Genomic DNA, 25,592 nt, shown 5'->3' on the forward strand with positions numbered 1-25,592 from the left:
AGCACAGAATCCTACAAGCTCTGAGAGAATCGTGCCCTCCCCTCACAGATTAAGATAATGAGTCCAGAGAGAAGGGGACTCGTCCAGCACCACACAGCTTGTCAGTGGTAGAGCTGGGACGAGAGGCCGGGTCTTCAGCCAGGGGGCAGTGCTCCCTCTGTTAACCACACGGCCCTGCTTTGCCGTAAGCACTGTTATTCCACAACCTGAAGTGCTGACAGGCTGCTGAATGCTGTCACCAAGGCAGATTTGTAGTGGTCCCAAGAGACGGGGCAGATGCTTCACTGTTCTGTACAAAATAACTGGGAGGGAAAGAGAAGGCACCAAGGAAGCAGCAGCTTTATTAGGAGTCTAGGCATGTCTGGAAAACCCAGTTCAGTCACAGAGAACAAAGGCTAATATTGGTACAGGAATGCAGGAAACTGGCATTACAGAATATCCTCTCGAAAACCAACATGAAACTAAAACCTCCATCTTAATAGCCTAACAGAAAAGCTGCTGAGTTTAGCCCCGGTGAAACTTGTGGAAGGTCCTAGTGAAATAATGAGATTTGTGCAGAAAAGGAGAGCTTCCTCCAGCAATGCTGAATCTGAGCTCCATATAAGGTTAGGGGTCTGGGTGGGAGGGAAAGGTAAGGGGGATGCTCTCATCTCTCACACAAGGCCACCTCGGGGTGCAAGTGAGAGAGGAACCAGTTTTTGTACAAAGGGAAGACCATGGCAGCAGAGGGACGCTGGCAATCTCTGTAATGAGGCGGAGGACTCTGTACAGTGTGAGGGCGCCTCCAACAGGTCCTGGCAACACTGGCAGCGCTTCCTGAGGCCCCCTGGGAGACAGCCATTCCGGTTCTGTCCTGACTTCCTTCAGAGCAAAACTGCCATTGTCCAGCACCAAGTCCAGGGTCATAATTAGCTGAGGGGAATGGAGTGGCCACCCTAGGACACCTGTACCTCTCAGTCGAGGAGACTTCCTTTCTGGAGCAGTCACTTTCCGCAGACCAAGAGAGATCTTGCCCAATATGGGCCCAATCTAGAAATTATTCCCACCTTCACATGAGCACCAGGTGGAGAGATTCTCTCATGAGGCAAAGCTTTAGATCTTGCCCCTCAGATGATGGCCCCTGGACAAAAGATCGGTTTGAAGCTGTCGGTGCCCAGGTGCTAGTCTCTGTCCCACAGGTAGCAGGCACTGCCTGCTGACGATGGGCCCAAGCGATGTGATGCTTAACTCTCCCAAGAAGAGCGCTCTCTACTTTCACAGGCAGGAAAGGAAGAAATGAGGCAGGTTTCAAGGGAGCTGATGCCACTTAATTCTTCCATCGAATTTGCTGTGAAAAAAACAAACAATGATCAGTTTTTCACTGATCCTTACAGATAGGCAGATGGAATTCGATAAAACAAGGCCCACAGCTAGGTAATGTAAGGAAAAGAAGGATGCAGGGGGGAGGTTGAGAAAGAAATTTTTTTAATGTGGGGGGGAGTTCATTTATTTAGAGATGGATTAAATACCTATTCTGTATCTTACAAGCCTGATTTAGGGCATTTATTCTGGTTCTGCCTGCCTGAGGACAAAGATTCACTAGCTTTAGCTTGTGGAAGGTTCCAAAATATCTAACAGGGACCTACGCTCCACATTAACAATAAGCTCAGCAATTTTCTGCTATGAGAGATGAGTCAGCTGTGTTCCCCAAATAGCTAAAATCTATTTCACCCACTTCTCTCTCCCAACAGGAAAGTCACATCCAGCCCCAGGCAACTATGCAGTTTGGATATTCTGAATCTGTAACGTTTGTTTCTAGACTCCCAGTAGTTAGTCCTTCCTACCTGCTAGGTTTAACAATGATCAGAGGGCTACAATTGTCAGCCAAGGTCCCCACATCACCCTTATGTCATCCCATATCTCAGGAGTGACTTCTGCTGTTCCAACCAGTGCTTTTGCCCTGTAGGCCCATAGGAGACCCTTATCAAGAGATCCACAGGGCTTCCCTGGTGGCGCAGTGGTTGAGAGTCCGCCTGCCGAAGCAGGGGACACGGGTTCGTGCCCTGGTCCGGGAAGATCCCACATGCCGCGGAGCGGCTGGGCCCATGAGCCATGGCCGCTGAGCCTGTGCGTCCAGAGCCTGTGCTCCGCAACGGGAGAGGCCACAACAGTGAGAGGCCCGCGTACCGCAAAAAAAAAAAAAAAAAAAAAGAGATCCACAGGCTTGGCTGACAGCAATCCCATCCAGGCCGTGGGAATATAAACTCAATGCTACGCTATGAACTGTTTACTGACACTGCTGGAGGCGTAAGCTGCAGCTGCTCACCGAGCTGTTGAGAATGGCATCAATCTTCTCCTCCTCGGCAGATCCTTTATCCACCTTGCTCCTGTACACCAGCAACTGCTGACGATCCTTCAGGTCCCGGCAAGTCTATCACCAAAACAGACAACAATAAAAACCACCAATCAGCCTTCTCCAGAAGGGGCTTTTTCCTTTTGTCACTCCCGTTTTGAGCTAAGTTTCAAGGAGAAGCCAGGAAGCTACAGTGGGATAGCAGTGGGGTCAAGCACCCACTGAACTTCATGCTGAAGAGAAGTCTACAGAGGTTACGTGGCTTGATTCAGTTCTATGAATTCTCCGAGTGCAACGAATTTATAAAAGCAGAGAGAAACCAGTCAGAGGGCTGGGAAAATCATACAGGAGTGCTGGTCTCCAAACTAACTCTTGCCAGACCACTTTATCCACTGAGTTGAAACTGACAGACGAACCTCAGGATCTAGGACTTGAGACTATAATCTCCCACCTCCCACTGAGGTCTAACTCAGGGTTTTCATTTCTTACGGACTCACATCAATGACGACATCATGACACTTGAACTTGGTGGCTAAGTTCAACTTTGTGTCCACATCTTCCACCAGATTGACATACTCCTGTAATATCTGTGAAAAGAAGTACTTCTGATTAATGATTCCCAGATGTATTAAACCCAGAGCTCTGAAAGGTAGAAAAAAAAATCCTGAAGAAGGAAGAGAGTCAGTATCTGCAGTCTACAATTCCCATCATCAACCACAGGACTAGTTTTGCAGAGGGAAATGAGGTAGACTCTCTGCAGTACCTCCATGCTCCCCCAGGAAAGAAGGGAAGGGCCCATTCCTCCTTATCCCAGAGCTAGATACCCATGCCAGCAACAGGTATGCCCTAGACCTGACCCCGTGCTGTGCCCCCTTGCTCCTTGATGTCCTTTCTCATTAAGTTCTCTTTTTGCATCATTTGAATAGTATGTCAGTACTCCACCCGGGCTAAACACAGTAGATGCTCCTCAGAGAGGGCAGACTTGGATTACTTCTTAAGCGCAGAGGAGAACTTCCTTCCCTGGCCTTTTCTATGTCAAGGTACAGTACAACCATTATGCTGCCTTTAAGATAAGACCAGAGCAGGTCAAGTCTCCCATCGCTGAGCACTAGAGGCTGAAAGTTAGGTTTCCTAGAAGATCCTGTACCCTCTAAGAGCCATTACCTGGACAGGGGCACTGTTCTTGTGCAAAATTTCCACAACTCGATGGAAGCCAATGGGTGCTCTCTTCTTGGTATAGCCCAGCCAGTTCTGCAAAAGGAAGATGGGGCAGCCGTGGGTAGGCCAGACATCTGAGCTAATCTCCCTATGTTTTATGGTCAAACTAGAATAACATGGTGATGAGGAGTGGATGAATGGGAGGTGGGGAAGAGAGAAATGAAGAGAGATGAGAGTTTCAGAAAAGTCAAGGAACTCAGGAGGGTGGAAAAGAGTCAGAGGTATGAAATAAATTCTTAGATCTATAGGCACGAATGCAGAAAAATGTCTGTGAAATATGGCTAAATAAAATAAGCAATTTACTTAACAATCCTTGTAGTATGAACTTATCTGGGTAGACTAATCCTACCCTTTACATCTTTATATTCATATAAATGTTTACTTGTCAGTTCATGAGGAAAGGTCTGGAAAGCCACCCGTCAAACTTTTCACACTGCTTGCCTTGAGGAAGGGACTGAGAAAGGAACAGGTGGACAATGGAAGAGGAACTTCACTCTTTACCCTCTACACTGTCATATCGTGTTTGATTTTGACACAGGCATATATTGCTTTGGTAGTTAATGTAGCCAATTAAATAACTAACAAAGGGGGAGAACAAAAAACTGTCAAACCCATAATGGAAAAATGGATATTTAAACATAAACTAATAGAGACATGACAACCAAATGTAATGCAAGATCCTTGACTGGATCCTGACAGAAAACAAAAACAAACAAAAAACAGCTCTAAAGAGCTCATTTATATGTATGATAATATTCTTATATTAATGTTAAATTTCTCGAGAATGATAATATTGTGGTTACAAATGAGATAAATGCTTAAGTAATTAAAGGAAAAGTATCATGGTATCTGCAACTTACTTTCAAATGTTTCAGCAAAAGAAAAAAGCATATGGCAAAAATGTTAACAAATTAGTGAAGGAGGTGAAGACTGTTAACTACTCTTTCAGCTTTTCTTTAGGTTTGAAACTTTGGAAAATAAAAATCTGAAGGAAAAATGTCTACCAGTAACTAGAACTAGAGATCCCAGGAGGCACGGGATGACAAGATGGTATCGCCAAGGCATCAGCGGCATGGAACAGTCCCAGGGCACCCACCTTTGTGGTAAAGAGGGCATCGACATCATGCCAGGCCCGAAGCTTGGCGCGAGCAGCCAGGGCTGTCAGCACATACTGTTTTTCTGGGATCTAGAAAACAGAGGCCAGGGGAAATTCAGGAGGAGTAGAAATGCATCAGGGGATGTGCTTGAGAATTTGGAAAGATAGGCAAAAATATTCCCTGGTGTTGATTCTGCCTCTTAAAATCCACAAATCTCTCAGGTTTCCAAGCCCCAGCACTGTTGCAGGCCATTCGGTTAAAGCCTTCCCTCACTTCCCACAAACTTACTCCATTTTCCCCTTAACCTTGAATGTTAAGGGACTTACTACTGTGCAGGGATAGAAAGCAACATCCACTCCATGCAGTTACTCTGATACTACTTTTACCAAACACTGACTAATATATATCTACCTTAAATGTCTTCTTCAGGTTGACTGGACTGCTGAATGTGCCCTAGGATGAAAGTGAAGAAGGAATTTTAGTGGTATTTCTCAAATACTACCAATCTCCCCTTTTCTTTTCCACTACATAGACAGTCTACATTTCACTCCGCAACCATTTAAACCCGGAAATTAATTTAAGAGAAAAGCTCCGTCAGGTCTAACTGGATATCACCATAACCCAGTTTAAGAGGACTGGATTAACAGGTATGGTGTATTTCCCAACTTTATGCTAATCCTATTATCATTATGATCATGCCCACCTATAGTCATTAAATTTACACCTCTTCAAAAAACTTTTTTAAAGTACCCACAAGTAACTATCCCCCGCTGCTCTTCTCTGTACTGTGTGAATCCATTTGAAATGGAACCTTTGAACAAAGACTGCTATGGGAGCAGCATCATTCCATGCCAGCTCACTGGAAGCCATGCAAACCCTTACAGACCTCTTTTCTCCTCTTGGTTCACCCCTGCTGAGAGCCGGGAAGGCTTCCCAGATGGATTGCCGAGAATTATGCGCACCCATTGTAAACAGGATATGCTGAAGTACTGGCTTTGAAATATGCTCGTCTTGTGCAGTGAGAATGTGTGGGGCCTTTCTTTCACGTTCTGCCTGTACCTCAGCCTCTGTGTAGTGGTAGAAGCAGGAGTAGAAAAGCGTCGTCACTAACGGCATGTTGAGGATAGAAGCTTTGCGGGGGTGCTTCCGGAAGATTTCAGTCTGTCCTGCTGATTCTAGATGTCGATCATTTGCCTGTGGTGGCGTGAGCCAAGTGAAAAAAAGGACAATGTCCATGGAGTAGAGGCAGGAGAGAAGCCTTTAATATTACAGCAGTTGTGCTTCCTACCCTAGGAAAGAGGCAAAGAAGAGAAAAAGAAAAGGAATTGCCTAGGATGGCCCAGAGGAGCTTAAAATCCAGAAAATGATGACAGGCCCAAGTTGGATGGAGGAAGACCAGAGAAATAGTGATGAAATGGAGTTCTGGGAAATACTTCCAGGTTAATAGCAAGTGAGAAGAAAAAGGATGCCTGAAGACAATGGACAGAAGGCTACCACGTAGAGAGAGAGAATGAAAGGCTCTTAGAAAATGTAACAGGAAATGACCTATGTGGGCAGAGCAGAAGTCTCCTAGCTGCTGAATGGCAGTGAGCTTTGGCACTGAAGCAGAAGTGTAGAGACAAGGAGTCTAACCTCGATAATGATCTGACGTTCCAGGAGCGTGTAATGGTCTTGTATGTGTGCAGAATCTTCTGCTGAAAATGGCAAACTGGGAGAGGGCCAGAAGGTTAGTACCTCATTCTCTACTCAAACAGGAAACAAACCCAACTAAACCAAATCACCACTGTAAGCATAAAAAGCTCATGGGGCTTCATAAATCTGATCTCAGTTCACCTTTAGAGCATCCCTGAAAGGCAGAGAGAGAGAAAGCAGAAAATAGAGGAGACCGTTGGCTGGGATTTTATATTTAAGGTTTTGTCAATTCGAGGAGCCTGAAAGTCCACGAAATATACAGTCACTGGTGATTTTGCTGAGGAATGAATTAGAATCCCCTCATTGTGGGAGTTGGATTTTTTTTTTTTTTTTTTTTTTTGCGGTACGCAGGCCTCTCACTGCTGTGGCCTCTCCCATTGTGGAGCACAAGCTCCAGGCGCGCAGGCTCAGCGGCCATGGCTCACGGGCCCAGCCGCTCCACGGCATGTGGGATCCTCCCGGACCGGGGCACGAACCTGTGTCCCCTGCATCGGCAGGCGGACTCTCAACCACTGCGCCACCAGGGAAGCCCTGGAATGTTTGATGAACGAGTCACTTAGCTAGTGAGTGAGCCTAGCCAGCTGCCTGTCATCCACATCCCCGTGAAGCACAGCGGTTCCTATCATTGCTTAATGTCAATGCTTAACTCTCCTTAAGGGGCACTTACATTTGTTAGCAATTTTTTTTTTTGAGCAATTTTTATTGGGGTATAGTTGCTTTACAATGTTGTGTTAGTTTCTGCTGTACAGCTAAGTGAATCATGTGAGCCATTTTTTAATGCAGAGTAATAACGTAAAATCAAGTTACACAGCACGGCGGTATGTTTGTAGATTAGTAAAGATTTCAGAGCTCTACATATGTCAAGGGTCCCATCTTCAACACTACATTATATTTTTACACATGAAGAAGTTGAGGGACAAATAGTGTGTTGCCTAAAAGCTATATGGTAAGTCAATGGGTAAGGCCAGGAATAGAAGCCAGATTTTAAACTCCCAGTTCCCAGACCTTCCTTCAGAAAGTGCTGCCTTATTCCCCTACTCCACTCACTCCAGGAAGAATTCTGAAATTCAATTACACTCTCCCAGATAAGTGTGATCCCCAGCCAATTTTTTGGAAGAGATAAAGAAGCCAGCAAAAGGTTCCAGTTACTTCACTATTCTAACTTCTCTTTGTTTACGAGAGGCCATACGACGCATCAGCTCAGTAGCTGATAAAGTTAAAATTACGGATTGCATTGAAATAAACAAATTTCTAAATGTGAAACCTGGAAATCATGTCACATGAGGAATGATTAAAACAACTGTGACCACTGAACCTCGAGCAAGGTCTACTGGGTAGACTCCACATCTGTCTTGACAGATACAGGGAAGCAAGTTTTAGCTCAATATAAGGAAGCACTTTCCAATAATGAAGGCTGTCTGACAATAAAATAAGCTACTTTCCAGAGAACTGTGTGCCCCATCACTGGAAGAATAATATGTGGGGCTGGTTTTTACAGGGATTTATATTCTGAATGAAAGCTGGACTGAATCAGTAGTTCTTGGACTGTGGCGTTTCAAGGACCAGTAACACTGAAAATAATATATAAGGTAAAATGTTGCCAACTTTTTCTTTTAATATATAAGGTCACACAAAAAAAATTATAACCCATTTTTCTACCAAAAAGGGGGTGGAGGACGAGGGGAAAAAAAAATCCCAGAATAAAAGGCAGTCTTTCAAATTAAATAAATATAGCTTTAGGAGAAAACTCTCTACATTGTCCTTATTATTCTCAACTTACCACCTATCAGAGAAAACTCTGTGGGGGACTAGTGTTTGGAACCACTGAATGAGATGATCATTAACGATGCTTGTATGATCCATTGTTAGCCTTTCCCTGCAACCATCTATCCATTCTACCCTTTTTTAGTCTCTTCATTGCTCTGTATAAGAGTATTTATAGTTAAAAACATTTATCCCCCACTTACCCAATGCAGGTCTTAAGAAATTCTTTTCGTTTCTCAGGGTCCTGAATGTTCAAATGCTCTCGATAATGGGTTAGCTACAAAAATCAGAGAAAGGCTTTGAGCTATTTCTTTTCCTCAGAAGGGCAAGGTAGCTCTGTAAGTAGATTTCCCATGCTTAAAAACTAAATTCTCATTACCAAAGATTCCTCTGTGAATAGATTAGGGGGCAGGGGGTGGGGAGGAGGGCAAAGAATGATTCAAAATTATTATCTCTAACTGCATTATCCAGTATGGTAGCCACTAGCCACTAGTTTCAAGAAAAAGTTGTTCTTAGGAAATCTTCATACTCTACGGGGATAAACTAAAAGCAGACTCTCAGCTTTGCCAATTGCAAAGTTTACAAGGTTGAAAAACTCCCAATTTATATACAACAGCATGCATGACAAATCATCTTCAATTCAAACATAATACAGAATATGAAGAAAATAAGAAAGTTTTAGATAAAAATAAGTTATGCAAAACACATTTATTTTCACTGATTAATCAAACTTCAAAATAACAAACTTTATAAGAATGCTATTTGAAGAAAATTCCTTATAGTTTTGAACCTACAGAAATTAAAAATGTAAACAAAAAGTTTTTCAAAATGATTACTACAGATTCCCAATCATTTTGAGTAGATTTAGATAAAGGGTTTTTGAGATTTTCCCATGCCCTGAATATTAAGTACAAGTTCCTTTTACAAAATATTACTGAAAAACATTTTCCTGAATTATATTCTGTTGCGCAAAGAAGGTTAAAAATATATTACCACCAATGTGTGGTACAGCGACTAAAAGGACAATCCTGACATTGACGGCACTGAGAAATTCTTACCCCTGCACTATAATGTTCAACTTTTTAAATGGATCACTGAAGTCTGAATAATACAATTACATTTTTGGTAAAATTTCAGATTTATTCTTGTATTCCAGGAGTTTCTTCTCTAATGGTGAGAATTTGCCCCAAATCAATTTTAACAGTCATTGAGCTCTCAGCCAAAATGTGTATTGGGTGCACCACCAGCAGCCTGACCTATCTTCTTTCATGACCTGTATCTGGTTTCTTATCCCTCTTCGCTTTCAGTATTATCTTTAGTATTAGAAGCCAAAACCCCAAAGCTCCAACAAACCAAGAATTGAAAACAACTAGAAATTAAGAGACAAACTCCAAATTGACCAGGCCAATTTTCATTCAGCTATTAAAAAAAAAATTATTCATAAGCCCAATCAAAACAGCATATAAAAAGAAACAAAATAGTACATCATTTGGATTGTTTTTAGGCTTCCCAGATGCCTTTCTCTCCTGGATATAATCAATACCAAAGGAAAGAAAATATTCAATCAGTTTGGGATCTTGGAGGCTGGGTTTTGGCTTAGACTTCTGTTAAAGAGGCCCCCAACTGAAACAAAGGCCACACTTACCGCAAGCTCTTCTGTTCTATCTAGGAACCTGGGAAGAAGCAGAAGGCAGCAGGGCATTTTTATTTATTGATGTGTGGCAGTATAACCTCACAAAATAGGATGACTGCTCTAAAAGAAACACAATTCAAACTCATTTGCCTCTATACATAAGATAAACCCTTCTCTTCTTAAACTCTCTACTGATCAGCAACACCTTGAGAACACATGGTGGATCAGGTATCATCGTTCCCCCATCTACCTAGCTGAGCAAAGAACAAAGAAGACACTGCAGGGCACTAATAACTGTAATGTTAACAGATCTGACAGAAAGGCTCAGAGCCTCCGCAAAACCTTAGCCCACAGCAGTCTTCTGTTTTTTGGTTTTTTTTTTAAATACAGCTGAAGAGTTTTTTTTTTTTAATAAATGTATTTATTTGTTTATTTATTTTTGGCTGCATTGGGTCTTCATTGCTGCGCACAGGCTTTCTCTGGTTGCAGCGAGCGGGGGCTACTATTCATTGCGGTGCGCAGTGGTGGCTTCTCCTGTTGCGGAGCACGGGCTCTAGGCACGCAGGCTTCAGTAGTTGTGGCTCGCGGGCTCCGTAGTCGTGGCTCGTGGGATCTAGAGCGCAGGCTCAGTAGTTGTGGCACACGGGCGTAGCTGCTCCATGGCATATGGGATCTTCCTGGACCAGGGCTCGAACCCGTATTCACTGCATTGGCAGGCGGATTCTTAACCACTGCGCCACCAGGGAAGCCCTGGTTTTTTGGGTTTTTTTTTTTTTGTGCTACGCGGGCCTCTCACTGCTGTGGCCTCTCCTGTTGCGGAGCACAGGCTCCAGACATGCAGGCTCAGTGGCCATGGCTCACGGGCCCAGCTGATCCGCAGCACGTGGGATCCTCCCGGACCGGGGCACGAACCCGTGTCCCCTGCATCGGCAGGCGGACTCTCAACCACTGCGCCACCAGGGAAGCCCCCTGTTGTGTTTTTTTTTTTTTTAAAGATGAAAACACTTTTCTCTGTCATTAGAATCTTGGAAACAGATTGTCTATACTGCCCTCTGTTGTTTTCAGGTACAGCATACAATGTGTTTGGTCTCTCCCCAAAGGTGGTAAGGCCTTGGAGAACAAGGACTTGTCTTCTTACCTTAAATGGACCACTATAATTAACATCACTAATTTGGCATAGAGGTGATACTTAATAAAGCCTTGCTGATTGGGAGGGAAAGAAGGAAGGAAAGAAGGAAGGAGGGAGGGAGGAAAGGGTTGGGGGAACAACCTGTCTCGATGAACATGTCTTCTGCAAATTCCTGGCTAACCATCTGTAATCTTGATCCTGCCCAGGTGACCTGCTTTCCCCACCTTAGTCTTCGGGGCAGCTCATCGCTGTGCTGAAGCCATGGGGTAAATGAAGTTACCTTGGGCCACATGTCAGCCTAAACAGAGGTTCCAGCCCCTTCTCTGATACTGAAGAAAGGACATAAAATAGCCCCTACCAGTTGAAATGAGACAGGGAAGAAACACATGATAGAAGACAGCCGCCCCCAGTAGATACGCCTACCTCTTGCCTCTCTACCTATCAAAATCCTACCTAGTCTCACAGGCCCAACTCAATTCCTAATCACTTCCATGAGGCTCTCCGCAGATATCCTGACTGAAAATTATATATGCTTCTTCTGCTCTTCCACTGTACTTCTCACTGGCATCACTGGGGATCAAGTAATAAAAGATACCTTTATTCTAGGTCTTTTGTAAGAAAATACATCATAAATATTAATACTACAGACTAGGCATTATGCTGAGTGTTTATACACACGAACTCTTTTCATCTTCATAATGACCTGTGGGGTGGGTATCATCATCTCCATTTTACAGATGTGAAAACTGATGCTTGGAGAGGTTGAGTAACTTGCTCAAGGTCACGCTATGAACTAAGTGGTGGAGACAATATTCAACGCAGGTGCTTGACTCCAGAGCCTGGTTCTTAACCACCTGCTGCATGGTCACTTTATCACAGGTTGTGGTACATTATTAGTTATCCCATCACGTTTCTTTTTTTCTTTTTGGCCGTGCTGCACGGCTTGCAGGATCTTAATTCCCTAACCCAGACTGAACCCTGGCCATGGCAGTGAAAGTGCCAAGTCCTAACCACTGGATCGCCAAGGAATTCTCCTATCACGTCTCAATATCCTGTCTAAGCATTTCCATAAAAGAGGGGCAGTGTCTTCTCTTTCTCTGTATTATCGCCCAGAGTGCTTTGAACAAAGTACTTAATGAACTTTATAGACCAGATGATCAGTTCTTACCTAAAGAGGTCCAAAAGCAGCTTTTGATCCCCTATCTCCTTAAGGAAGTGAATGAGATGTCTCAGGGCAACCTGCCGTACCTCCAGCTCTCGGAAGAGGATCTCTAGCAGGCAGGAAGAAGGAGTTAGATGGGGAAAGATTAAAGCCTATTACTCAATAGGAAATTGCTCTCCCTACTCACACATTCCAAACATGATCTCCTCAAAATCCACCAGAAGCTAGGAATGGTTTTCTATGGTGCCCATCCCAATGGCTCAACCCACCAGCAACATACTCCATGGTCCAGGGCAATGCTTAGCCTTTGTGCTAACTTTCAGTTCTCACCAACCCAAACATCAGGTACTGAGCATGGACTTTCACGTCCTCAAACCCACATAGCCATCTGTCTGTCCAATAAATGGAGGGGCTTTGTAGTTACTGCAGTTATCACCCTAAAGGAAGAACAACTGCCCTCAGGGTTGTGATGTGTATTCAGAAGTCTCAGGCCATCCCAGCTGTCCCTAAAGTAGACTTGATGCTGGTAAATTCTGGTATGAAAGCCACAATGCCATTCTCCCTTCAAATGTAGTAGACACCTTACTGACTGAAGATTTCCCTTAAACCACGCTCACCTTTGCTCAATGTCCTCTTCAGGAAGATCAGAACCTAGAGGAAAAAGAGCACTAAGAATGAATTATCCTGTGTAACCTTCCAAACGCAAGGCCCTGCCTGAGCACCTGATGTCTAGGAATGAGGCCAGCAACTCATTAGGAATCTCTGCCGGTCTATACAATAGGTTTCTCTATGTGATAGAAGGACAGGTGATGGACATATGGAATGAGCTGTGTCTTGGGAGTCCACATACCTGTGCCCCTACTGGTGAGAGGCACCTCCCTCCCTGTGTGAGAAGCTGCTCTCACATCTCTCCTCCTTCAGATTATTCTTGAGAACACGAAGTGGCCAACCTACTGCTTCTGGGTCATAATCAAGAGTGCCACACACAATGCATATCCTGCCAGCTAAGCCTTAGAACACGTACTTCTGAGAATCTTCCACTTCAAGAGGAAACCCAGGGTCTCTACTTGACATTACCAACAAGGACCTACTGTATAGCACAGAGAACTATACCCAATAGAATCTGAAAAAGAATAGTTACATATATAACTGAATCACTTCACTGTACACCCGAAACTAACACAACACTGTAAATCAACTATACTTCAAATAAATAGGTTTTTAAAAAATCTATTCTGATTAGACTTTCAGAAACAAATGAAAACAATACTTAAACAACAAACAAAACCCACAACTCACCGCAGTAATGACGTTTCCATCATGCATGCTTACTGCTTCTTCTAGGAGTTGTAGCTTGTCCTGTAAGGAGCGGAATCTTTCCAGGGAGCAGACCTGGCAGAGTAAGAACAGAATTGGTGTGCAAGGAAGACAATTTCCTATATTCTTTTGTCACTGGATACTGAAGAATGGGCAAGAATAAACTAAAATGTCCCCAAGGAGAGCTTCTTTGTTTTTACACAACAGCCCCCAGCACTCTATGAGCCAAGAGATTCCCATCATACCCTCCCTAGTTCAGCCTTATGCCCTAGAAGATGCTGATGTCCTGATGAACTCTTGCCAAAGTCAACGGGTAGAGAGCTCACTTGTTCTCTTTTCCTCTTTTTCTTTAAATCTGTTTTTTCGGTTTGTTTGGTTGTTTTTTTTCAAACCCTTGTGTCGAGGGCCGACTTTCAGTAGGTCGCAGCGAGGGAGCTGCTCTGCTATGAACGAGACGCTGATCCAGAAGCAGGTTGTCTACGAATAGTTTAGGACCAGGTTCCCCAGGAACGTGTGGTGTGTGATGGGCAAGGCGGTGGCTGCCTTTCCAGCAGCGCCCTATGTCCTAGGACGAAGGGCTCTCTGCACTGGACCCCAGTCCCGAAGTTCCACAGGGTACGCCACGCCACCGGGGACAGTGGGGGACCAGCTATCTGCGGCCAACTTGTTCTCTTTTTAATGGGGCATAATTTACATAGCATAAAATCTACCCTATTTAAGTGTACAGTTCAGTGAGTTTGGCAAGTAAATAATTCCATGTAACTACTACCGCAATCAAGATACAGTACATTTCCATCACCCCAGAAAGTTCCCTTGTCCACTCTGATGTCAATACCCTTCTCCCATCCCTACCCCCCAACAACCACTGATCTGTTTTGTCACTAAAATTTTGCCTTTTCTAGACTTTCAGAAAAACAGAATCATACAATATGTACTCTTTCGTATCTGGCTTTTCACTCAATATAATGTTTCTGAGATGCATCTATATGTTGTGGTATTAGTAGTTTGCTCCTATTTGCTGCTGAGTAGTTTTCCATTGTATGGGCATACCACGAGTTTTTAATCAATTTACTTACTGATGGATATTTGAGTTATTTCCACTTTGGGGCCGTAACAAATAAAGTTACTATGAACATCTGAGTACAAGTCTTTGTATGAACATATTTTCATTCCTCCTGGATTGTAAATGTCTAGTAGTGAAACTAAATGTGTTTAATTTTGTAAGAAACTGTCAGACTACTTCCCAAAGTAGTTTACCATTCTACCTTCCTGCTTGTACTGTATGAGAGTTCCAGCTGCTCCGCATCCTCCCAATGTGTGGTAAGATCAGTATTTTTAAATTTAGCCATTACAGTGGCTGTATAGTGATATCTCAGTTTTAATTCATGTTTTCTTGATAACTGATAATGTTGAGCATCTTTTCAAGTGATTATTGGCCACTTATGTATCTTTTTTGTGATATAACTAGTCAAATCTTGAGCCAATTTTTATTTTAAAACATTTATTTATTATTTATTTATTTATTTAATTTATTTTTGGCTTCGTCAGGTCTTAGTTGTGGCACACGGTATCTTGGTAGAGGCATGCAGGATCTTTCGTTGCCACATGGGCTATTCGTTGCGGCGCGTGGGCTTCTCTCTAGCTGTGGCGTGTGGGTTTTCTCTCTAGTTGTGGCGTGCAGGCTCCAGGGTGTGTGGGCTCTGTAGTTTGCAGCACAGAGGCTCTCTAGTTGAGGCACACGAGCTCAGTAGTTGTGCCTCGTGGGCTTAGTTGACCCATGGCATGTGGGATCTTAGTTCCCTGACCAGGGATCAAACCTGCGTCCCCTGCATTGTAAGGCAGATTCTTTACCACTGGACCACCAGTGAAGTCCCCTTGAGCCAATTTTTAAATTGGATTGTTTGTGGATTGTGGCGCAGCAGTTAAGAATCTGCCTGCCAATGCAGAGGACATGGGTTTGATCCCTGGTCCGGGAAGATCCCACATGCTGCGGAACAACTAAGCCCGTGTGCCACAACTACTGAAGCCTGTGCACCTAGAGCCCGCCTGCTACAACTACTGAAGCCCACGTGCCTAGAGCCCGTGCTCCACAAGGGAAGCCACCACAATGAGAAGCCAGCGCACTGCAACGAAGAGTAGCCCACGCTTGCCGCAACTAGAGAAAGCCTGCGCACAGCAACAAAGACCCAACACAGCCAAAAAGATTTTAAAAAGTTTAAAAAAAATAAATTGGATTGTTTATCTTCTTATTATTGAAGATAATTCATTATATTTTATATACATATTCTGGATAAAATCCTTTATGACACATGTATTTTGCACATATTTTCTCCTAGCTATGGTCTTTTTGTGATTTCTTTCGTTTGTTCATTTGAATTTATTTCATTTTATTTATTTTTGGCTGCACTGGGTCTTCGTTGCTGCATGAGGGCTTTCTCTAACTGCATCAAGTGGGGGCTACTCTTCTTTGAGGTGCATGGGCTTCTCATTGTGGTGGTTTCTCTCGTTGTGGAGCACAGGCTCTAGGCATGCAGGCTTCAGTAGTTGTGGCTTGTGGGTTCCAGAGCGCAGGCTCAGTAGTTGTGGTGCACGGGCTTAGCTGCTCCATGGCATGTGGGATCTTCCCGGACCAGGGCTCAAACCCATGTCCCCTGCATTGGCAGGCAGATTCTTAACCACTGTGCCACCAGGGAAGCCCGTCTTTCTGTGTTTTTAACAGTGTTTTTAAAGAACAAAAGTTCTGGGCTTCCCTGGTGGCACAGTGGTTGAGAGTCCGCCTGCCGATGCAGGGGACGTGGGTTCGTGCCCCGGTCCGGGAGGATCCCACATGCCGCGGAGCGGCTGGGCCCGTGAGCCACGGCCGCTGAGCCTGCGCGTCCGGAGCCTGTGCGCCGCAACAGGAAAAGCCACAACAGTGAGAGGCCCGCGTACTGCAAAAAAAAAAAAAAAAGAACAAAAGTTCTTAATTTTGGTGAAGTCCATCTTTTCAATTTTTCCCTTTCCATTTGATGGTTTTTGTGTGCTTAGGTAATAAGTCTTTGCCTAACCCAAGGTTACAAAGATTTTCACCTATATTTTCTTCTAGTTTTATAGTTTTAGCACTTATTCTACATTTAGGTTTATGATCCATTTTGATCCATTAATTATTATGATGTCAATTCTCCCAAAATTGGTATATAGATTCAATGCAATCCCAATCAAAATCCCAGTAGCTCTTTTGTAGACACTGACAAGCTGATAGTAAAATTTATATGGAAATACAAAGGATCTAGAATAGCTGAAATAATTTTGGAAGGGAAGAATAAAGCTGAATAACTTATATTACCTGATTGCAAGATTTATCACAAAGCTACAATAATCAAGGCCTTGGTAATGGCATAAGGATAGACAAATAAATCAATCAACCAGAAGAGAGTCCAAAAAGAGACCTACATATATATGGCCAATTCATTTTTGACAAAGGCACCGAAGTAATTCAATGCAGAAAGAATAGTCTTTTCAACAAATACTGCTGGAACAAACGGAGAACCACATGGGAAAAAATGAATGTCAATTTTTACCTCACACCATATACAAAAGTTAACTCACAATGGATCAGACCTAAACATAAAAGATTGTTCTCATGCTTACAGGCACTACTTTTCACTCTCATCCATCACTCTTTCCCCCCTTCCCCATCAAAGCAACACTAAACCCTGGAGAATCACAAATTTTGCAGCTGACTTGTCTTCTTAGTGGATTGATTTTCCTCCTGAAAACCACTTCATTTAACAAATATAACTGAAGAGAAAGGTCAAGCTGCCCAGCTTCCCAAAAAATCTCACAAGAATTCTCTCCCCAGTGGCCTTACCTTGCCCTTCCGAAGGCGTCGCACTGTGTCACTGGGGCTCCAATCATTGCTGTAATCCTGAAATATTAGCAATGCATGAATCCCAGGAAGTTAAGGGATCAGAATTGTAAGTGTGCCTGCTCCTCATCTCAAACTCATAAACTTAGTCCCTAAAGGGAAGATATTTTGTGGAAGGAAATGGATGAAAAAATAAGAACTGGGATGGTCTTGTTCTGAGTTTCTTAAGGAACTAGAACAGAGACAATATAGGCAGGAGGAGTTGGATCATACAGGGAATGGATCAACTAACAAAACCAGCAATGCTATGCCTAAGTGGTTCAGGATTTCAACCCCTAAATGCAGTTTTGGGACTCTAATTAACGGCTTTGCCAACAGAGGGAAAGAGAGGAACGTGTTCCTTTTTTGGACCTTATGATATCGTTTCTTCCTTTTGAATCGATTTGCTTTTTTATGTGCTTCATGGGAATATGAGTTCCACCAAGCTTCCAGACCACAGTGGTGATCAAAAGTTTCAAAGTACAACCTAAAAAAGGCAGCATAATGGGTAAGGAAAGTGTGCCAGGACTGAACCAGAAAATAGAGATTCTGAGTCCAAGTTCTACCATTTAACTAGCTGTGAGACTCCAGGCAAGTTCTGTTTAGAAATCCAGTTTTCTTACCTATAAAAGGGGTTTAAAATCATACCTGCTCAAAGATTTGAGAAAATCGAGCAAGATAACATAGGTCAAAGTATGTCAAACTGTGTAAAGATATAACACAATGTAGGATATAACTCACCCTATACTCCCCCTTGGGTCTCCCTAGCTCTGGAGCATAGCTCTTGGCAGGTGTGTCCGACAGAGCTGAAAAAGAACAGGCAACTGATTCAGAAGGGCACCATCTCCTGCCATTACCTTCCTCTACTGCTTCCTTCTCAGGCACACTTTTTTTTTTCATTTGGCCCCCAAGGTATCATTATGGCCCAAAGTAGATCCCATTCCTCCCCCAAAGACAGCATCCCTAGAAGTTACCCTTTGCCCCTGTAACCAGAATGGTCTTGACCTCCTTACTCAGCATCAGAAAATCTTTCTAATAATGATGACAGATTCAGAAGAAATGTCATCATCTAATTATCACTTGTCCCCATGACTCCCCAGGTTGTACCCCAGATCAGTAACATCTCCCACAGTAATCAAGAGAAGAGGGTCAATGCCTACCATCAGAGAGGGACTGGAAACTTCCAGGTCTAGTTCTCCCTAAAGGTAAAGTACACATAAGGTCAACAGTTCATGTCAGAGCCATTCAGACTTGGTTAAGGATGCAGTGCACACAGAACTTTTTTATGCAATATGAGAACTTAAGGCTTAAAAAAGTTTTTATTCAACTTCAGAAATTTGAGGTGCTGCGAAAAAAAAGGCACTGAGGAACAGTTTTAAAATTGTGGTTAAAATATACATAACATAAATTTTACCATTTTTAAGTACACAGTTCAGTGGTACTGAGTACATCCACAATGTACAATCATCACTACTATCCATCTCCAGAAACTTCTCATCATCCCAAATTGAGACTCTGTACCCACTAAACATTACCTCCCATTCCTCCTCACTCTCATCCCCTGGTAACCACTATTCTACTTTCTATCTCTATGAATCTGACTATTCTAGGTATCTCACAGAAATGGAATCATACAGTATATGTCCTTGTATGTCTGGCTTAATTCACTTAGCATAATGTCCTCAAGGTTCATCCATGTTGTAGCATGTATGAGAATTTTGATCCTTTTTAATGCTGCATAATATTCCACTGCATATACATGCCACATTTTGCTTATTCATTCTTCAGTCAATGGACATTTGGGTTGTTTCCATATTGTGGCTATTCTGAATCATGGTATTATGAACACTGGTGTATAAAAATACCTGTTCAAGCCCCTGCTTTGAACTCTTTTTGGTATATACCTAGAAGTGGCCTGCTGGATCATATGATTGTTCTATGTTGAATTTTTTGAGGAACTACCAAACTGTCTTCCACAGTGGTTGTACCATTTTATATTCCCACCAGCAGTGCACAAGGATTTCCAACAGAAACGCACAGGGGTAGGGAGGAATTTTGACCTAGGCAAATTTCTTCAGTACCTGTCACAGGGTTAATGTCAGTTTTGTTCATCATGTTCTAGAAACCCAGTCCAAGCCCTGTGAATTCCCCTCATTTCTGCCCTGCCTGATCCCCAACGGCCAGCTCCAAAGATTTTTTGTCCCTCAATAATCTTTTTCTTACAGAGTAAATGAAAATTATAGCCTCAGCGGTTTTTTTAAAAAAAAGAAAAGGACTTCCTGTCCCTTTAACCATCACTCTTTACCTCTAAAAAAGCTGCTCAGGGAGTAGGTAGAAGCAGGTTTGGGTAGTTGTGCATAGGAGGAGAAGCTGTTTCGGTTCTTTAGCTGTTCACGCTCATGGTTTGACCCACTATTACTAGCAGTCTCTTTGATGGACCATGAGATACCTGCAAGATAATAAGATCTAGATCAGTAATTCTCATCCAAAATAATGCCTTGGCATCCAGCATTCCAATAAACTCTAAAAGCTTTTCATTAGAGGCTCTGGTCTCTTGTCAACATGAACTTAAAAAATTGGGGCAGGGAGAAAGGACAGAATCAAATAGACCAATCAACAGAAAAAAGGGGCAAAGGAACTGAATAAATGGATCACAGAAAAGGAAATACAAGTGGCTATTAAACATGTGAAAAGATGCTCAACCTCACTCTTAATAAGAGAATTACACAAAATAAAAGTACACTGAGATACCACTGGCCCCCTATAAGACTGGCAAAGACCCAGAAGTTTGGTAATACCCTGTGTTGCCAAGGCTGTGGTGGAGAAAGGAATACTCTTGACACTGCTGGTGGGAGTGCAAACTGGTGCAACCCCTGTGAAAGGCAACTTGGCAATATCTAACCAACACAGATGCAAATACTCTCTGCCAGTAATTCCACTCTAGGAATTGATCTTTCGGACACTCTTATATGGGCAAAATACAAGGTTATTGACTGCAATATAAACAACAGAAGATTGGAAACAATCTAAAGTTCATCAACAGTGGACTGGTTAAATAAATTATGAGAAATCCATACAACGTATACTATGCTGCTATTTTTGAAAAGGAAGAGGCAGAATGAGAAAGCTCTTTATGTACTGATATGGAAAGATCTTCAAGCTATACTGTCAAGTAAAAGAGCAGGGTATAAAGTATGCTACCACTGGTGTAAAAAAGGGAGTAAAAATATATACTCCTATATGTATTTCCAAATACAAAAAGAATCTTTAGATGAATACACAGAAAGCAAACAACAGCAGTTGTATTTTGGGTGGCCAGGGCCTGAGAACTGAGTAGATGCATGACAGTGGGGAAGGGAAACTTTTCACTGTGTGCCTTAAATACTTTTTACTTTTTAAATCATGTGACAGTATTTCCCAGTTTAAAAAAAAAAACTTGGGCTTCCCTGGTGGCGCAGTGGTTGAGAATCTGCCTGCCAATGCAGGGGACATGGGTTCGAGCCCTGGTCTGGGAAGATCCCACATGCCCTGGAGCAACTAAGCCCATGAGCCACAACTACTGAGCCTGTGCTGTAGAGCCCGCGAACCTAGAGCTCCGCAACAAGAAGCCTGAGCACGGCAGTGAGAAGCCCGAGCACCGCCCGCCAGCAGCAACGAAGGCCCGAGGCAGCCTAAATAAATAAATGAAAATTAAAAAAAAAAGTCAGATGGACTCTGCAAAGGTGTTAAGTGGTATTACAGAACAGCTAGGCAGTGAGACTTGGTGGCTAAGTAAATCAGTTCTGCTAGCCAGTTATGAGCATTTCAGTCAGCAGTTCCCAAATATGACTGCATATCAGAAGCATTTACAGTGCTTATTATCAATTGAGACCCCACCCTACCCCCCAACCACCCCCATCCCCAAGACCTACTGAAGCAGAGTCTCTGGAGTGAAACCTAGAAATCTAATTTTAACAAGCACCCCAAATAAGTCTGAAATAGCCAGCCAAGCATTAGCCCTAGGGTAGCAGGCCTAGATAGCCATATGGAAACTACTGCTGTACTTCCCCAGTATCTTCTCCTGGGTTAAATTTCCAGATGTGTGCTCATCTGAAAATAGTTTAGCCTCATTCCCTTCCCTGACAAGTATTGAGGAGACTTTACTAGTGGTAAGAACCCTGAATAAGTAATCCTTCCTAGGGCCTCTTCTACTTACTTCCCACAGGTTCCCCGCTCCAGCTGACTCTCTCCAGGTCATCGTCATCATCATCATCATCCACGAAGTCTCGAAGGCTATTCACTGCCCGCTTGGATTCCTTTAACTGCAGACAGACATAAGGCAGGGCACTCAGGCAGTCATCACTTCTCACCTCTCCTTCTGACAGCCAAGAAGGCTGAGGAACTGGGTCTTGAAGATGGCCAACATTTTCACCCTCTGCAACTGAAAGCCTAGCCTGCTAGACATTTGCCAAGAAAACAATTTGCTTTTTAGCCAACACTGGAGTCCAGCGACAAAAGGTCAGGAGGAATCAAAACCGCTTTTGAATTCTAATCACACTCCTGGTATTGACTTGCTTTGTAGTGAGGTTATCCATCTCTCCAAAAATGAATCTGCTTCCCCATTTGTAAAATAGACACAATAAAGACAAACTTCCAATCCAGTTCATCCTTCAAAAATAATAAACTGGGCTTCCCTGGTGGCGTAGTGGTTGAGAGTCTGCCTGCCGATGCAGGGGACGCAGGTTTGTGCCCCAGTCCGGGAAGATCCCACATGCCGCGGAGCGGCTAGGCCCGTGAGCCATGGCCGTTGCGCCTGCGCGTCCGGAGCCTGTGCTCCGCAATGGAAGACGCCACAACAGTGAGAGGCCCGCGTACCGCAAAAAAAATAAAAATAAATAAATAATAATAATAATAAATTATACCACATGATAAAAGACAGGGTTCTTGAAAAAAAAAAAACTCAAAGAAATCAATCATCTTAAGAATGTAAAGGAAAAAGGGCAGAGAGTTGATTTTTACAATCCCCCTCTTTTCTCAGAGTTCTTTTCCATGAAGATTTTTCTAAAGATCTGACTGAAAACACTTCTGAGCCTCATGGAGACAGGTTACTGAGGATGCAAGGGGAAGGGTACACAGTGGAAGAGGGTGAGACCTTCAGCAACTGTTCAGGGAAACCTACCTGTGACAGCTCGTCATCTTCGTCATCAAAGGTGAAAGCCTTGAACTTGGAGCTATTCCAATACTCCTCCTCATCACCCTTTGTCCGATTCATCTGGAGTGAGAGGAAGATAGATATATGTCCCTTTCTGGATTCCCCTCAAAAGAGCTCCAAAAGTTTTAAGTTCCTAGACTACAAACTCCCCACAGTAATCAGGGATGTGTGAAAGTGTCTGGTAAAGCAAATACTGAACACGCCATATAAAATCAGATCCTTGGGTCTCCAATCAAATCATACTTTTGATCCTCTGATTACCCACAAGTAGTCATTCATTCCTAGAGCTGCTACTTTCTTCACGGTACTCTCTCAGGTGCTGTAAGGAATATTTAAAGTGCAAAAAATAGTCCCTCTCTGAAGGACCCTACAATAGAACTCGGGTATTCAGCATAGGTTATGTATAAAGGTAATAGTACAAAGCAGGCAAGTGTTAAAAGAATGCATCACAAACTTTGCTGAATATACAATACCAATCAAAGCAAGAATATAACAGATAATAACTGCATTCATGTACTCAACATATATCTATTGAGTGCCATCTCTGAGGCACTGTTCTAGGCTCTGGGAATACTACAGTGAATAAAACTGACATATCTTGCTCTCATGTGTGCTTGTTAAATGCCTTAAGGCAAGCAAGCAATTAAAGGAAGCTAAATTATCCCCCTTGTATCTTCAAATCATGATTAATTTATTAACAAGTATTGGCCAAAATGTGGGAAATGAGGGCATGGCCAAAAAAGTATATAAAGAATCAGTCAAAACACAAGTCCGTCTCATAACTACTCTAAAATTAGATTTCACCCCGAAAAAAAGTTTTGCCTTAGAATTACAGACTAAACTATCAATGCCAACTGGATTAGAGTGAAAACTGATGTAAGCCAAGAACCAGGTACTGAACCTTCCACAACACCCAAAATAACTCCAAAGGCTACAAAGTGTCAAATTCTAAAATATCAATTTGCTTTTTCTTTCATCTCAGTAGCACCTTTCTCAATAGAAGGTTAAGAAACACTCATCATGGCAGCCCCATTGAGGCTCCCAATGGCCCTTAACATACTCTGCTCTCACTGTGTTTTCAGGGGATCCAGGGATGGCAAAGGTAGGAAGAGAACTTTTTACTATCTGGTTCTTTCCCATTGCGGACATCACTAATTGATTTCTACTGAACCCAAATATGGCTTAAAAATCTTTTTGTATATTTAATCCAGGGAGTCAAAACCAAATAAAAAAGCTAGCAGAAACAATAAAATCATCCCTTATATTGGAACAAGCATAGGCTTTGTCGTCAGGCAGACTTGAATTCAAATGTCACTTCTCCAATTCTGAGCAAACTGGGTAAATATTGTTATTTACTTCTAAGCCTTGGAGAAAGTGATATCCTACCTCACAGGGTTGCAGTGCAGAATAGGAGTCAAGAAACAGCTAACAAACTGCCTAGCATAAAGTAAATACTAAATGTTAGTTGTTTTTAGTATAGGATATCTTCTGCCATCTTTCTATCTCAGCCATCTGCAAAATTTGGGCATAACAATAGAAACCTACCTTTTAAGACTGGTGTGAGGCTTAAACCAGTTAAAACAATACATGTAAAGCACATATGCTGACAGAAAATTAATGTTCAGTATTAATTTTTATTATTAATAAATCGCTATCTTGGAAAAAGCTAGAAGAATATTTCAAAGCATTCCTGAAGCTTAAAAAAATTTTGATACAAAAATTCTGAGTAGCCATCACAAACACTGAAGGTGTGCATACAGCAGGTGAATGCCTCTGATACAGATGCCGGTTTATAAAGCACTTTGTCATCCTCAGAACAACCCTGTAACGCAGGCCTGGCAGATCCCATTTCACTGATGAGGGTAATGAGACAAAAAAGGATTAATTATCGAAGTATTAAGCTAAAGCTAGCTGCTCCTAGCTAATCCAGGTTTTCTGTCTCCAGGGTCATTTCCACTCTGATTTGCATGGTCCTTTTATCACTCTAGGGAAAACGAGGGCAGGTCATTACTACAGTAAATAAAGGTAAATATCTACGGATGGGCATAGAATGTGTCTGACAAACCCAAAAATCCACCAGAGGATTTCCGGAATCTTTTTTAACCATGCAACAGCAGTGGACATCTGACACTCATCTGTACTTCTAGCGCCAAGTCAGAACACAGATTTACTTAGCAAGTAAAAAGATAATGATTTAATGGTTCTAGAATTTATAAAGCAACCAGGTACAATTTTAAGCGGAACTGAGAAAACTGCTTCAACATGATTTAAAATATTTCAAAGGCTTGTCCTTGTCGCTTGTTTACTGAGATCCCACCATATAGGGTAGTAGACCCGAGGGGAGAACAGGAACATGACAAAGAAAGGAAAACGATTCAACCAAAAATATCTATAACCAACACGCTCCCGGCCTTAGGACACGCCAGAAACCAGCTACTAAGAAGTTACATTCGGATTCATTTATCATTTTTAGAGCCAGGCTACGAACTGAGACGAGGAAATGTGGGTTAAACTAATAAGACTCTACGGGCGAACGTCCAGGAAACACGGATCAACCGCAGTGGCCAGAGCCCAGAACCCTGGTACAGTAAATGCTCGTTCAAAATCCGTTGTCTGGCCTCACTCGCGGCCCCAACCCCGAGTGGACAGCGGCTGCCTGCCCACGGGTCGCCGGGACTGGAGTAACAGAGTCAGGCCTGGGGGGCCTAGGGACGCCTCAGAGAACAGGGTGAAAGGATATGGATGCGGAGAGGCTTGACTTGGCCAGATATGTGGCCCAAGGGCTTTGGGACACCCTCACCTCTTCCACACCGAGCCCTCCCTCTCAGGTCAGCGTCAGAGTCCTCAACCGTTGGACCGGCCTTTCTAGACAGGCTATGCGGCATAGAAAAGAGACGGAAAGGGATAGTTCCGGAGAGAGGCGGTCGGCTGTGGGGATGAAGACCGTGGGGTCAAAAAAACGGCCGCAGGGCATGCTAGAAGTTGTAGTTCCTTCCGCCTCTGTCATCGGACGCTGCCTTGACGGGCCACAGGGGCCTGTTGACTACAACTCCCAGAATCCGCAGCGTACCGTGCTTAAGTCCTTTCCTCTACATTTTCCGCGGTTATCCTGCGGGTCAGTCAACAAGACTACAACTCCCATGAGGCTTAGCATGGCCGATTAAGGGTTCA

The 25,592-nt window shown here is 43.2% G+C and overlaps 1 protein-coding gene across 2 annotated transcripts; it reads right to left on the reverse strand.

The window, feature by feature from the left end:
- Positions 1-322: 322 nt before the first annotated feature.
- Positions 323-25,356, reverse strand: VIPAS39 (VPS33B interacting protein, apical-basolateral polarity regulator, spe-39 homolog). 2 transcript variants are annotated; one of them, XM_030831890.2, is made up of 20 exons: positions 25,222-25,356; positions 22,389-22,481; positions 21,426-21,531; positions 19,536-19,679; positions 18,391-18,429; positions 17,972-18,036; positions 17,195-17,251; positions 13,327-13,419; positions 12,645-12,678; positions 12,034-12,136; positions 9,749-9,776; positions 8,307-8,380; positions 6,280-6,355; positions 5,707-5,841; positions 5,059-5,100; positions 4,647-4,736; positions 3,497-3,583; positions 2,830-2,919; positions 2,306-2,410; positions 323-1,327 (listed from the first exon to the last, which is right to left on the reverse strand). In XM_030831890.2, exons 2-20 carry the CDS (start codon positions 22,479-22,481, stop codon positions 1,307-1,309), a joined length of 1,482 nt encoding a protein of 493 aa, XP_030687750.1. In that variant the 5' UTR covers positions 25,222-25,356; the 3' UTR covers positions 323-1,306. The 2 variants fall into 2 exon arrangements, with proteins under 2 accessions (XP_030687750.1, XP_069901100.1); XM_070044999.1 differs by lacking the exon at positions 19,536-19,679.
- Positions 25,357-25,592: the final 236 nt, after the last annotated feature.

The sequence above is a fragment of the Globicephala melas genome, chromosome 2 (genome assembly GCF_963455315.2).
Source record: "Globicephala melas chromosome 2, mGloMel1.2, whole genome shotgun sequence".
Lineage (NCBI taxonomy): Eukaryota > Metazoa > Chordata > Mammalia > Artiodactyla > Delphinidae > Globicephala > Globicephala melas.

What these genes read in the sequence shown, in the direction of transcription:
- VIPAS39 (XM_030831890.2), bottom strand. Translation starts at nt 22,481, where the DNA reads ATGAATCGGACAAAGGGTGATGAGGAGGAGTATTGGAATAGCTCCAAG. An exon ending in GAGCGGGGAACCTGTGGGAA is followed by an intron (nt 19,680 to 21,425) that starts GTAAGTAGAAGA and finishes ATTATCTTGCAG; the next exon opens with GTATCTCATGGTCCATCAAA. An exon ending in CCTGAGCAGCTTTTTTAGAG is followed by an intron (nt 18,430 to 19,535) that starts GTAAAGAGTGAT and finishes CTTTACCTTTAG; the next exon opens with GGAGAACTAGACCTGGAAGT.